At 37.1% G+C, this 13103-nt stretch overlaps 1 protein-coding gene across 2 annotated transcripts in view; it reads left to right on the top strand.

Moving 5' to 3' along the window:
- The window catches only part of brinp3a.1 (bone morphogenetic protein/retinoic acid inducible neural-specific 3a, tandem duplicate 1), a 74903-nt gene that overhangs the window by 42842 nt on the left and 18958 nt on the right, over positions 1-13103 (top strand). For both annotated transcript variants that reach the window (XM_085137455.1, XM_085137456.1), the window contains 3 exons: positions 417-522; positions 970-1206; positions 7840-8062. In XM_085137455.1, the coding sequence (XP_084993581.1) occupies positions 417-522; positions 970-1206; positions 7840-8062 (566 nt within the window). The remainder of the gene's footprint in view (positions 1-416; positions 523-969; positions 1207-7839; positions 8063-13103) is intronic.

Raw genomic sequence — 13103 nt, forward strand, 5'->3', positions numbered from 1 at the left:
GACATGCTTACACGGGCTTACAATGCATTTTAGCATGTTATTGGTGTCAGTGGGTATTATAATGGGTAAACACAATGTAGAGATGAATTTGACAGACGACACCCCAACTTACTCATTACGCCTTACGCTGCGGACCCGATCACAACTCAATTTCCAGCTCACTGGCTCACAGAGTCATTATCCTAAATATGATTTGCTCAATGGAGAAGTCTAAATAATCTGTAATATATTTAGTGTTTCTCAGAAGAGGAGATGTAGAGGGAATGACTGTTAATCTTATTCTGCATGATCTGCGTTCGCTTCCATCCTCCTTTGTCATAGCTCACTCTCTGTATGTGTTTGTATATTTAATGCCATTAGAGAGTTACTTTCACAGTATGAATTGCTGTTAAGCCCCTCTGTTTTCCTCCCTTTAGGTGACCGAAACAAGGACGGGTCCTCTTGGATGCAGTAACTATGACAACCTCGACTCTGTCAGCTCCGTTTTGGTTCAGAGCCCTGAAAACAAGATTCATTTGCAAGGTTGGCCATCCATAATTGAACTCCCCCAATTTCTGATGGAATTGTCACAGTGTCTGTTCTCTGGCAGGCCTATAACTGCAACACGAGAGTGTCAGAATGAATTTAGCTTCAATCACTCTTTTGCTTTTTTTTCTAGCCATGCATTGCTTGCAGACTTCTGAAGTGAATCCTGGGCAGTAATGATTCAGAACAAAAGTAGCAGAACTACACAGTAAAAATAAAACTTAAACTGAATCTCAGCATATTGCATCTGATGCCAAGTGTATGTCAAGCATGGGAGAGGAAAAAAAAGAAAGAAAATGAGAGCTGGTCTTCAGTGATTTACAGATCTACCATAGAAAAGCTATCTAAACACAGTTTTTGCAGTACCTAAAGTGCTTACAGCTCCCACTTCATTCATCCATGTGACATTTCCATGTTTGTGCCCTGTTTTTGTCCTTGCCTTAGGCCTCCAGGCCATTCTGCCAGAGTATCTGAGGGCCAGGTTTGTGCAAGCAGCTCTTAGCTACATTGGCTGTAATGAGGAGGGCCAGTTTGTGTGCCGAAACAACGACTGCTGGTGCCAGTGTGCCGTCGACTATCCACAGTGTAATTGCCCCGAGGTGGAACTGAGGGCTATGGAAGCTAGTTTGCTGCAAATCCGAGATTCCTGGAACATGGCTAACCAAGAATTTGAAGAGTCAGGTCAGTGTTTTTTTATTTGTATTTATTTATTTATTTTTGCCATTTTAAATGACCCTCTCACTGACTGCAAATAACACCCTGTTGTTGGAGGCACTGATGGAAAAATCAAACTGACGATCTTTGAAAAAGGGACTATTACATCCAATCTATGCAATAGAAATTCAACATTACAGAGTGTAATACTTTTTGCAAGAAGCTGCAAACACACATGGTTATGAAAACAACTAAGAAGCCCTGTTCATTTAACTTACTTAGACACAACAGATTTTTTCCCTGTTCTGCACATGGTTTAATTTTATTGTTTTTATCTGTTTTCAGGGATTTTGGGGAAATAAACTATTAAACCATTTCCTGATCATAACAAATTGTCAGTTGTACATATCAGTACACACCTTTTATTTAGTATTATTTGGAATTCTTGCATGCAACAGCTTACATTAATTGTCTTTGATTTACATTCAGTAAGAAGATTATCTGCAGATGACTATTGTCTGCAGTAATATCTATCTAGCAGCATGGGTGGAACCTCCCTGCCTTTCTATGGATGAACATTGGTACACAAATGGCAATCACTGTATAAGATTTGCGTGATGGATGTGTAAAAGAGTAAGAGCTATCCATCCATCAGCTGATGTGGACTTCTCTTAGAGCAGCTGATCTTCCTGGATTGCGGCTGAGCTTGACTTCATGGCCTCGATGATTTAATGATATGTTCAATTTTCTGTGACTTACAAAGTATGAGGATCATTAATATTAAAAGATGTGTGATTTCTGTAAAACAAAGGATGTTTTGAGGAGGTATTCTAAAACAATTAAATATCAGCTACGTTAAGGCTCTTAACAAATGAATGAAATGAAGGTACCTTACTTCATTGTGTTGATGTAAAAATCTTATAAATCCAATCCTGCCGTAAAACAGCACTGATTATTGATCAGTAACACTTGTCTTAGTGGCCTAATACAGCAAGAGGTATTAAGTGAATAGCTGACGTAGTAGAAACAGCAAAATAATGAAATTAATAAAATTTCTCTGGTGAAAATCGAACCACTTCTCGAGCATTCAGATTAATAACTCTTTTGTGACCTTTGAACCTGTCTTTAGGAAAAAAATGCATAGATGATTTACAAAGTCCAGTACATGAAAGAGGAGCAATTACAGCAATATTACTGGGTCAACAGTGATTCAGTCAGAAGTAAGCTCTTCACTGCGGTAGGAGCTGTCATGCCTTTTGAAACACAATACAGTTGCTCTAATCTGTTAACAGAATACAATTTAATAGCTTAGTAATAGCACTAGCAATGATGTTGCAGTTGTATTAACCAATGTGTCATTAGCTTTTGCAATTTTTTTCCACTAATATACCCGTTGACCGTTATGTCAAACTCTTCTTCCTCAGTCTTGAATTTTACTGTATCTTGCAGCATAGCTCTGCCTCCATGTTCCCCTGTCATTATTAAAACTGTGCTGCATCCACAGGCTCTAAGGGCATCTTGCTGTTTCACTCATTTCCAGCTCTGCCTTAAGCTGTTTTCAGTGCACCTAGCTGGCTGTATGTTATTACCGGCTACATGCTTCTGTACTAAGGGCAACTTGATTAGTGCGCAGTTGGCAATGACTTAAGCAGCAAGGTGCCCAGAGAACTGCAGTTACACTGCTGTATTAAATAATGAAAAATAAGTTTCCTTGAAACCCCTGAGGATCTACTTGTATAGTCAATCTAATAGAGGACAACTCGCACCAGCAGCAGAGAGATTAATAATCATAACTCTTATTGTTAAATGAGCTTCCTAACATCAGAAGATGGTGGACATGATTTGTTTTAAGTCCCACCACCCACTGAGTGGTAACTGTTTAATAATTAAGACATCATATCTTTTATACCTGGATCAGTATCCTATCTCAGTGTTTGGCTAAGACACACCGTAGTCATAACAGAGCATTGAAACAGTGTGAAAAACTAGACTCAGGGGAGCATAAATAAGAGAGTGCACTTCATATCCAAGAGAGTTCCAAGAGGCTTTAGTCTAAATAAACTGCGATATGTTGCAGTAAGTCAAATACATGCTTAAAGTTACTGGACTACTAAGACGCATAAATTATTAATTATAACCTCATAATTAAGTAATTTAAGAAAACCCTGCCAAATAAGCCTCCTTACACACGTCGTTACCCTTCAACCTCCTTGTGTTATTTTTGATAAGACCCACACTGTGTCTGTACTTGTGTTCCTGAAAATCTGACAATGTCTTCTATTTTTAAAATTGTACAAAAGGAAAATGCCGTTACCTTCCTGGGTTCAGCAGCTGACAAGATAATAATGGTCATTAGAGCGCAAGTTTCCAGGGATGAGGTATTGTTGTCTTGGTGATAAAATAATAGTGTAGTTAAGAAGTTACTTGCCATTCCCACCTTCTCATGGTTATTCAACATTATGATTTTGCCATGATGCTAACTATATTTAATTAATCAGTATTGTTTTTTAGCCTGTAAGTATACCTATATTCTATATGTTTCCTACTTAAGGAGTCAAATGACAGTATAAAATAATCAATAATAATAAGAAGTGAATGTACCTATTGTTTGTTATTGTGGATGTTTTCAAGTCAAATCTGCTACTCCTCCCAGAAACACAGGGTCAGCAAACTTACTGGGAAGAAAATACAAAAACAATTTACATATCCACTAAAACAGGTCAAAACTCAAGGTTCAATGTCAAAATAAGAACAAGATACAATGTGAATCCATTGTAAGGAATGAACATAAATAGAAATAAGATGGAAGTATGCCAATAATGTTAAGGATACAAAATAATTTAAAAAAATACAAAAAGCACTGCAACAGGAGTGAGTCTTGGTCTGTGACACTGACAAAGCGAGCCAGACCATTCCACAAACAAGGAGTCCTAAGAGAAAATGCTCGATTGTATTTTGTGTTTAAGACTGACATAGAAATTTTTAACAGGTTTCTGCCTGAGGATTTGAGGCTGAGCTATTACTGTGCAAGTAGTACAGTGTGTAGTACTGTGAGCTCACGCCCTATCATTTGCTTCCAAGGAGCCAGACTTCTTTTAATTTTTCTTCTAAGTAGTCTTGAGACATAGTCCTCCAAGCTTTCTGATGGTCTTTCACAGTTTTCCTTTGGACATTTGCTGCTTTTTCACTCATTTTCAAGACTAGTCCTTGTACCTGACCATTTTTTTAAAATTATTAACTCACATAACACAGACCGATTAATCATTTAAAAATTTAAACAGCGCTTAACTCAAGGGATAAACCAATGTTGTGCCAACACATAGATACAAGATAGAGAACAAATTTAAAACGACATCATCAGGTACATTAAGTACCATAAATTGTTTCCATTTTTTTAGTTGAATCTAGAAAAAATAGCAACAATAACACAGTCTGACTGGCATCAAATAGTGTTTTTACACCAGCAAAGAGGTATTAGCTTAAAACCTGCCATACAATGCTGTGAAAAAGTATTTGCCCCCATCTTACTTTCTGATTTTTACCATGTTTGTGACACTCAACGCTTTCAAACAAGCTTTAATACTAGATAAAGATAACCTAAGTTCCATCTACTGTTCACCAAAGCCTCAACAGCAATGCTTTCAATGGAAGGATGGCTGTCAAGAATTTCTAAAAATGAGTCTTCACTATAATGTAAATGTACACCCATCTGGAACAACCCTAATATTCTACAAAACAACAATATGATAAACTTCCCAGATTGGAGTTGCAAAGGAATTAAATACTTGGTACATCTATTTGAAAGAACAGACTATTCTATTTGACAGATTAGTTTTACAACATGGGATTAACGAGAATAGATTTTTAGAATATCAACAAATTAAATCTATAATAAAAAAAGAAAGTTAAGCCTTATCAAGTCAAACTACAAACACCATTAAGTGTGGTGCAATTCCTCCGTCTCAAAACCCCCAAATTACTGAATAGTGCAAACTAAAATATGCAGGAAAACTCTCTGTTAAAATGACTAGAAACCCCAGTCTACAATTAATACAATACAAAATCCTGCATAGAGTGCACCAAATGGGTCAACGGATGTTCACGTTGGGTTTTGCGTCGTCTAACAGCTGCTCACACTGTCAGGGCAATATACCTGACAATTACATCCACCTGTTCAGAGGTTTTGGTGCCAATCCAGCCTCCCCTTCAGTTTTCTTGTTGGGCAACTTAGATGATTTCACAAGAAGCCATTTTGAAGGAAGGGAAATGGGGAAAAGGGGTCTGAGGTATCCCAGATTACACAAGAACATGGACTGAGAATCAGTGGCCAAGTCTTGCAGAGTATCTTGAAAAAGATTTCAAACTTGAATCCAAGTTTGAAGTCTTTGGTTCAAACTGTTGTCATCATGTGAGCAGGAGGAAGCCAACATCCAGAGAAGAGCTTTGGAATGTTCTTCAAGAATCCTCTACAGCTATCTCTGAGGACTACTTAAAGAAATAATATTTTTTACCGAATATATTGTATCTTCATGTATGGTTGCACATTTCAATACATTTCTAGCAAGAAATAGAGAAAGGAGGAATGGCTCAATACTTATAGTATTGTTTATTATGGGGCCAGGGCATGAAGGACTTTAAAACTAATAAGTAAAATGTTAAAATCAGCTCTATAGGTAATGGGCAACCTGTATAGGGTCATGGACTCTATAAAATGGAGTAATAGGTTCACTTTTCTCGGTTCCCATAAAATGCCATTGCAATATTGTAACCAAGAGAAAATAAAAGCAAGAATGATATTCTGAGTATTGATTACTTATTGTATCCTCACAATATATCTATAACACAGGTACTTGTAGGCCTTAATAAAAGTGAGTAATATTAACTCTTTATTGGAAAGGTTAGACTTTAGTTGGATGCTAGAGACAAAAAAATTCCAGCTGTTACTGCACGATGTGTAATCTTGATAATGTGGCTGAAGGATCAGCAATTTACTGCTCCTTTTTTTAAAATCACTTTTGGGCATTTTATTAGACAGTGAAAGGAGGCAGGAAATGTGAGGAAGGTTGAATAAGATGCAGTAAAGAACCAGCCACTCAATGCTAGAGGCATTTGTATCAATGTAATAGCTAAACACGTGGCTATTGAGCCACTCCCACAGTTATTTTTTTCAGACTGAACACATTTATATTACCCTGGTTTTTAATTTTCATAGTCAACCACTTAAATCGCTTTTGTCTTCCAGAATAATAAATCGTACTAGTTAAAATAGTTGGGAAATTTAGATTTATTGGGAAATATAATATTTATAGTAATCCTTCTATACAATGTGTGCATAGCCAGTCTACATTAATATTATATATTAGTGCTGTCAGTGTTAATCTTGTTAAAATGATGTTAACACCATAACCGCAATAACGCAGCAAATCTCAGTTAGAGAATTAACACTGTTATATATATTTCACACATACTGAAACATGTAACAAACAATATTCTCATGAATGAAAAATTATTTTCTTATGCTACTTTTATGGATTATGTTTTTTTTCTCCTTTTTTTCTATAACTGGACAATGGTCTGACAATATCGTATTTTAGTTGTTTTAGCTGACATTAGCCAGTCTTTTTTGGGATGTATTTTTATTTTTACATGACATCCTTTAACAGCCAGTGTCACTTAAACTTGCTTTGTCCTGTCAGATTTGCATTTTGCTACTAAGCTTGTTTTTATTGCATGTTTGCATGACTGATGTTTTAATGTTTCAATAAGTTAAGCGCAATGCTAAAATATTTATGTAAGCTGAGATATATTCTTCTTCTTCTTCGACGCAGAATCCTGTTGTTATTGAAAATGTAAATCACAGTGATGGTTATTACGATGAAGACACGCATGGGATGTTTTAAAAGACTCATTCTTGGATTATGTCATCTCATTGGACGCCAGTAATGGTCTTATCTTTTAAACTAATTTTAGTTAAGACAAATTAATATATCACACAATCTGCTAAATGTGTGATTAGAAGAAAGAAAAAAAAATGGTGGCGGCAGCACCATGTGATTTTTCTTTAGTTCTCAAAATACAGGTCATAGAAAACACTTAATTTCACAGGAACGTGTAAAGCTTTTTGCATAATCAGCAGGAAAGGCGTTGGGGCTTAATTGGTTTCCCAAATTGATGCTTTATTATCCAGACAAACAGCACGGTCTTTTTCTAATCAGAAGTGAGCATGTTTTCGATTTTCCATACATCCAATCATGATTGTGATGATATTGTTATTGAAATGTAATCTGTTAGCACACGAGGCAAACAGCATTTCTGAAGGGCTGACAGATGTTATCCTCTGTGCTCCATGCCCATCCTGATTTCCCCCTGACAGACTTGCTGCAGAAAATCTGTATGCTATTCATTAATGAATCTTACCCCATCACCGTATTTAGCTCTGCCTTTTTCTATTAGCCTATGCTTCAAACAATATCACTTCCAGTTTGCCCCACAGCTCTTCAGTCAACAAGGACTCTGCGAACTGATTTTCTCATTTTGGCTTGACTAAATTAGCCAAATATAGTGAGAAAGCATTCAAGTCAGTTAGGCAAAGTCAGACAGGAACCATCCACTTCTTTTCCAACACAGACTAAACTATCTTGCCTGTCCTCTGTCTTTCAGATGAGTTCCAGAACTTTGTTCGAAGGCTTCCTACATTCTATGCTCTGAACGCATCGGCCATTCAATATTTCTGGAAAACGGAGCCGACCATTCTCCAGCGCTACAAACAGCTGGAGCTCAGCACCCAGCAGCTCCTGAGCAAAGCACGACGCATTATCAACAAGCTCTTCACCCTCAGCAAAAGGTGTCAAACTCAGCCCAAAATTATTATGCTGAGAGAGAGGTGAGAAATATAACTATTCCTGCTGACCTTTCTGTGGATACAGATGTGTTAGGCCGTGTGTTTGCGCGCATGAGTGTGAAAAAATAAGCAAAAATTCCAAAGCCTGCAGCCACATTGCAAGTCCTTTCAAGCACGTTGCAAACGGCAGTGCTCATTTATTTTCCTCAGCCCGCTCTGTGCACAGTGCTTTGTTATCCCCTGAACTAGGCATTATGCTAATAATACACACAATACATTAGCACTTTGATATTCAACCGAGGTCTCGCTGAAGTGAGCTATAGTGTCACACCTGATGACTTGGCTGCACTCCCAGCCTGGGTCTCCTTTACATTCAGGAAATCAAAGTTATCCTCCTGTGAAATTAAAGTTTGCAGTGTTTCAAAGGAATATGCAAAGTTTGGGCCATTTTTCCTGTTGGTTAACTTGACTGCAATGAAATCATATACTAAAGAAAATCTGCCGTGGATCTTCTGTTGATCATTCCATCTATTTTTGTGTTTTTCTCCACAAGTTTTCTCCAAGTTCAGCCGTATAGTCTGCAACAAAAGCTTATGAAAAAGAAATGTGATTATGTCAGTGCAGCTGAAGTACCCAGGTTTATTTTAGGAGCTATTTCAGGTGAGAAACCAAATATTCATTCTCTGCAATGTGATTTTTTTTAAATATAGAGCTCGAATCTCCAATTGCCCCCACCTTCATTTCCTCTATAATGAGGGAATATATCTCTGTTCAAACTGTACATATTTACCTATAAGATCTATGGGAACATACAGTGTTGTAAGTCATGTATTTGGCTCATATCTGATTTTTTACTTGCAGATTTTTTAAATGGAGATTTCATTTATTAAGGAGAAAATGCTTTCCAAACCCACCTAAATTAACTGTGATTAATCACATTTTTTGGAAAGCTGGGTTCTATTTTATTAGCCACATGCAGACCTGATTACTGCCAGACACACTAAATCAAGAAATCCCTAAAAAATGAACCTGTAGAAATACGTTATACTGGGGTCTGAAGAAGCTCAAGAAAAGATGAAAAACAAAGTCATTGACATCTACGAATAGGGTTACAAAACCATTTCTAAGGTTTTGAGATTCCAGTGAACCACAATGGAGAGCCATTAAGAAAATGGAGAAAACTGAAAATTGGTGAACATAATCTCCCATGGCTACTAAAATTACTCCAGGAGTGCAGCCATGGGAGATTTCCAAAGACCACTGCTGACCTTAAAGGACACAAAGGCTCATCTCACATTTGTCAAAAACCATATCAATGATCCCCAAGACTTTTAGGATAATATTCTATGGACTGACAAGGCAAGAGTGAAACTTTGCAAGGTTTGAGTCCTGTTACATCTGGCAAAAACAAACATAGCATCATAGAAAGATCATACCATCAGTCAAACATGGTTGCGGTAGTATGATGGTCTGGGCTGCTTTGCTGTTTCAGCAGCTGGACAACTTGAAATGGATGGCTTGATGGGTGAAATGGATGCAACCATGAATTCTACTAGAAAAATCTAATAAAGAAAGCCCGTCTGTCAGTTCATGACCTTAAGCTCAGGGACACTTGGGTTATGGACAATGAGCCGAAAGACTCCAGCAACTCCACCTGGATGGTTAAAAAAAAACCCAAATGAATATTTTGCAATGGCCTGTTAAGGTCTGTGCTTAAATCAGATTGAGCTGCTTTAGCATCACCTTAGACAGGCTGTTTAATTCAGCTCTCCAATGAGCCTGAATTAAAGCAATTCTACAAAGCAAAGTGGTGATGTAAAAGACGCATTGCCAGTTATTGCAAAAGCTTGGATATAGTTCTTGCTACAAAGGGTGACGCAAGCAGCTATTAGGTTTAGGGGGCAATTACTATTTTACATTGAAGTGTAACAAATATGCAAAAAACTAAGAGATCAAGAAGAGGGCAAATACCTTTTCACAGCACTGTACATATATGCAGTGTTAAATTCGGAGTTGCTGCAAGCACAGTTGTGTTTGCTTACATTTTTAAGCAAGGTAAAGAAAAGGTTTTGTTTCCTAAAAATAGAACACAAAAATTGTTTAGTTCACCTGAAATAGTATATTTAGGGAATCCAAATTTTTATTTGCAGACTTAAACTCAAGGTACTGCACCCCTTTAGTATATGGGTTTTCTATACAACCAAATGAGCTATACTGACACCTATTTGCAAAGATCTTATAAGGGAATAGAAATGTATTCAGGTTATTACCATTATAGATTGACCATCACTATAGGGAAAAGTGTATTTCTGATATTTAAGGGGAAATGTATAGGAGCGATAAAGGCAGATTAAAAGATTGGTCAAAATCACTGTGGCTGAGCTCTCAGTCTTGCACTAGTCATACTACAAAAGATTCAATACAACGACAAATGGTTATTTTTTCGCATGATTTTGCATTTCTGTTTCCAGATGGTCCCTCATATCATATTAACTTGATTTTTAATGGCTTTCAGCTCCAGTCCTAAGCACCGTTTCCTCATATAGCATCATAATGCTGCAGAATCAGATGTTCCTTAGTAGCAATTTATGCAAATTAGGTGCGACCGAGGTCATTTACAGCTATATTCTTAGTAATATCTGTGCTGTGAAAAAAAATTAAAGAGATGCAAAATGTTCATCCCTGATGGAAAATGGTGACAGGTTTAGTAAATGTTCCCATCTGTGTATAAAAGCTTGCAAACAGCTAAATTACAATGATGAAATAGGCGACTTGCAGTGTTTTGAGCTGAGATGAATGAAGTTATATATATATATAGCAAGAATATACAAAGATTTTATTCCCATTTACCTTACATATCATACCGCCCTGTACATAATGGCCCAGCTCACGGAGGATTTGTTTTTCATATGGAATATTTGTACGTCTCTGTAGCCATTATTCATGTTCCAAAGCTTCACGGTCTTTGTGAGATGAAGACAAAGCAAACATTAAAAAAAATGTTGGCTGTTACATTGTAAATCCATTTTGGAGTTTCTTTTGTAACTTTCTAGCGCAGTCTTTGGAACTATGTACAGTATTTTTTTTTTCCTTTTATTTTTTTCCGTGAATACAAGAGGTGTCAGGGCAGCCGTGATGGAGCTGCACAAAAACAACTGATTGGAAGCACAGAAAAAGCTGCCTAAGTAAATAAATGTGGCTTGTAATGGAAAAAATGAAGTATATCTAGTGCAGAGGAGAAGTTTTCTTCACTAGTCAAAATGTACTCTGTGGCAGAAGGAGAAAGTTCGTTTGTGGCATTGATCTGTGTGAAATGAACTAACAGACAATGAACAGATTGCATAGTGAACACCCGGCTTCTCTTTTGCCCATACTGCACACTGCGTCTCCATGACAGTTTACATGTCCTGCTGACAAAATGTGCTTATGATGGCGAGACAGCTTCCTCTCTCTTGCTGTGCACAGTCTCCACTCTGGAGGTGAGATATGCACAACTGACTCTCGCTGATGAGTTTCAGACAAGCTGGGTGCCGTTAAGACTGTTAACGCATTACATCGACTATCTTTTGACAAAATGTCACCAGATTTAAAATTTGATTTGAGGAAAAAGAAAAAGTCTTTTGCTCCTTTCTGTTTTTCTCCACATCACACTGACTGCGCTCACTGTGATGCTGGAATACTAGAGGGGGCTTGCCGGTTCAAAGCACTTATAAAAGAAGAACAAAAAAATGGTCTCGAAACTAAGAAACACCAGAAGCCTTCTATAGACTTTAGCTCTGCATGATAATTATTTTTTCATGCCTAAGATATGCATCATTAGTGAGTAAAAGTACAGTACACTGGAGGGAACAAATTATAGAGCTGGAAAACAAAAAGAAAGGAAAAGAAAAGAAAACGCAATCACAAGTTTATATATTTAGTTATTTTTACCACTGGAAGGTGTTCTAAGCCATGTTTCTTTTTAAATAATTGTTTTCTCAATTAAAGTGGAAAAAACACATTTGAATATATTGCTTTTTGCACAGAACTGACAATATCAGCGAACTCACAATCATTTGTTTCCATTTTTTTCATATAACTGTGAAGTCTGCAGCAGCAGTATGTTAGTTTATCCAGCTGTTTAGTACACAGTTTCACCCTTATCATCACTTTGCTTAGCTTCACCATTTGTGTGTATTTTTCCAGCCCAACTAGAATCTAGAGACGCAGGACTGTGTAGATGAAATCCATTTAAATATGTTGTGTAAGTTCAAACACAACTTGATCGTATCCAGTTTGATAGCTGGTTTAAAAATTGACTCAGTAGAATATTACATGTATTATAGCCTCTTTTTTTATAATCAATTGCTTCTTATCCAAAATATCAAAATGTTCTTTAAAAATGTTTTGCATATATTTACTGTATTTATGTGTTGGGTACACCCACATGCAATCTCCATCCACTGCAGTTTATCACTTTCATAGTCTTTGTGTCGATATAGGAATATATCAAATGCTTTTCCAGTCAATGTACTAAACATTGAGAAGCTAAAATAATTTGTGGAAAAGGGTAAAAAAGCCTGATTTAGGAATTACATCTAACATTTATTCATCTATCTGTCCATCCTCTTCTGCTTATCCTTATCATTGTCGCAGGGGGTCTAGAGCCTATCCCAGCTGTCCCAGGGCGAGAGGCGGGCTACAGCCTGGCCAGTCTGATGCAGGGCTAGCGCTACTGTTTATCATGGGATCAAATTCCCAGTGATACACACTCTCACCAGCACACACAGTGCAGTTTAATTTCTTTAGTCTAACAACTGTTTGAACAAACGGTACGTTTCCCTTCAAAATTATGTTTTTTAGATGTAAATTACTTATACATGCACTTTTGTTTCCCTTAAATTAATTTACCAGCTGCACACGGCTACAGCAACAGAACAGCCACTCGGCTAAAGTACAAAAGTGGATTAAAAAAATCTGACAGATGTGGAACATAGCAAGCGACAGACTAATTTACCACATTATGTTCCTGTCATGCATTCCATCTGCTCTTTCATTCAGAAACAATTTCGGTATATTGCTTCACCGATATAGTTTGTAGCTT

The sequence above is a fragment of the Neolamprologus multifasciatus genome, chromosome 17 (assembly GCF_963576455.1).
Source record: "Neolamprologus multifasciatus chromosome 17, fNeoMul1.2, whole genome shotgun sequence".
Taxonomy (NCBI): Eukaryota; Metazoa; Chordata; class Actinopteri; order Cichliformes; family Cichlidae; genus Neolamprologus; species Neolamprologus multifasciatus.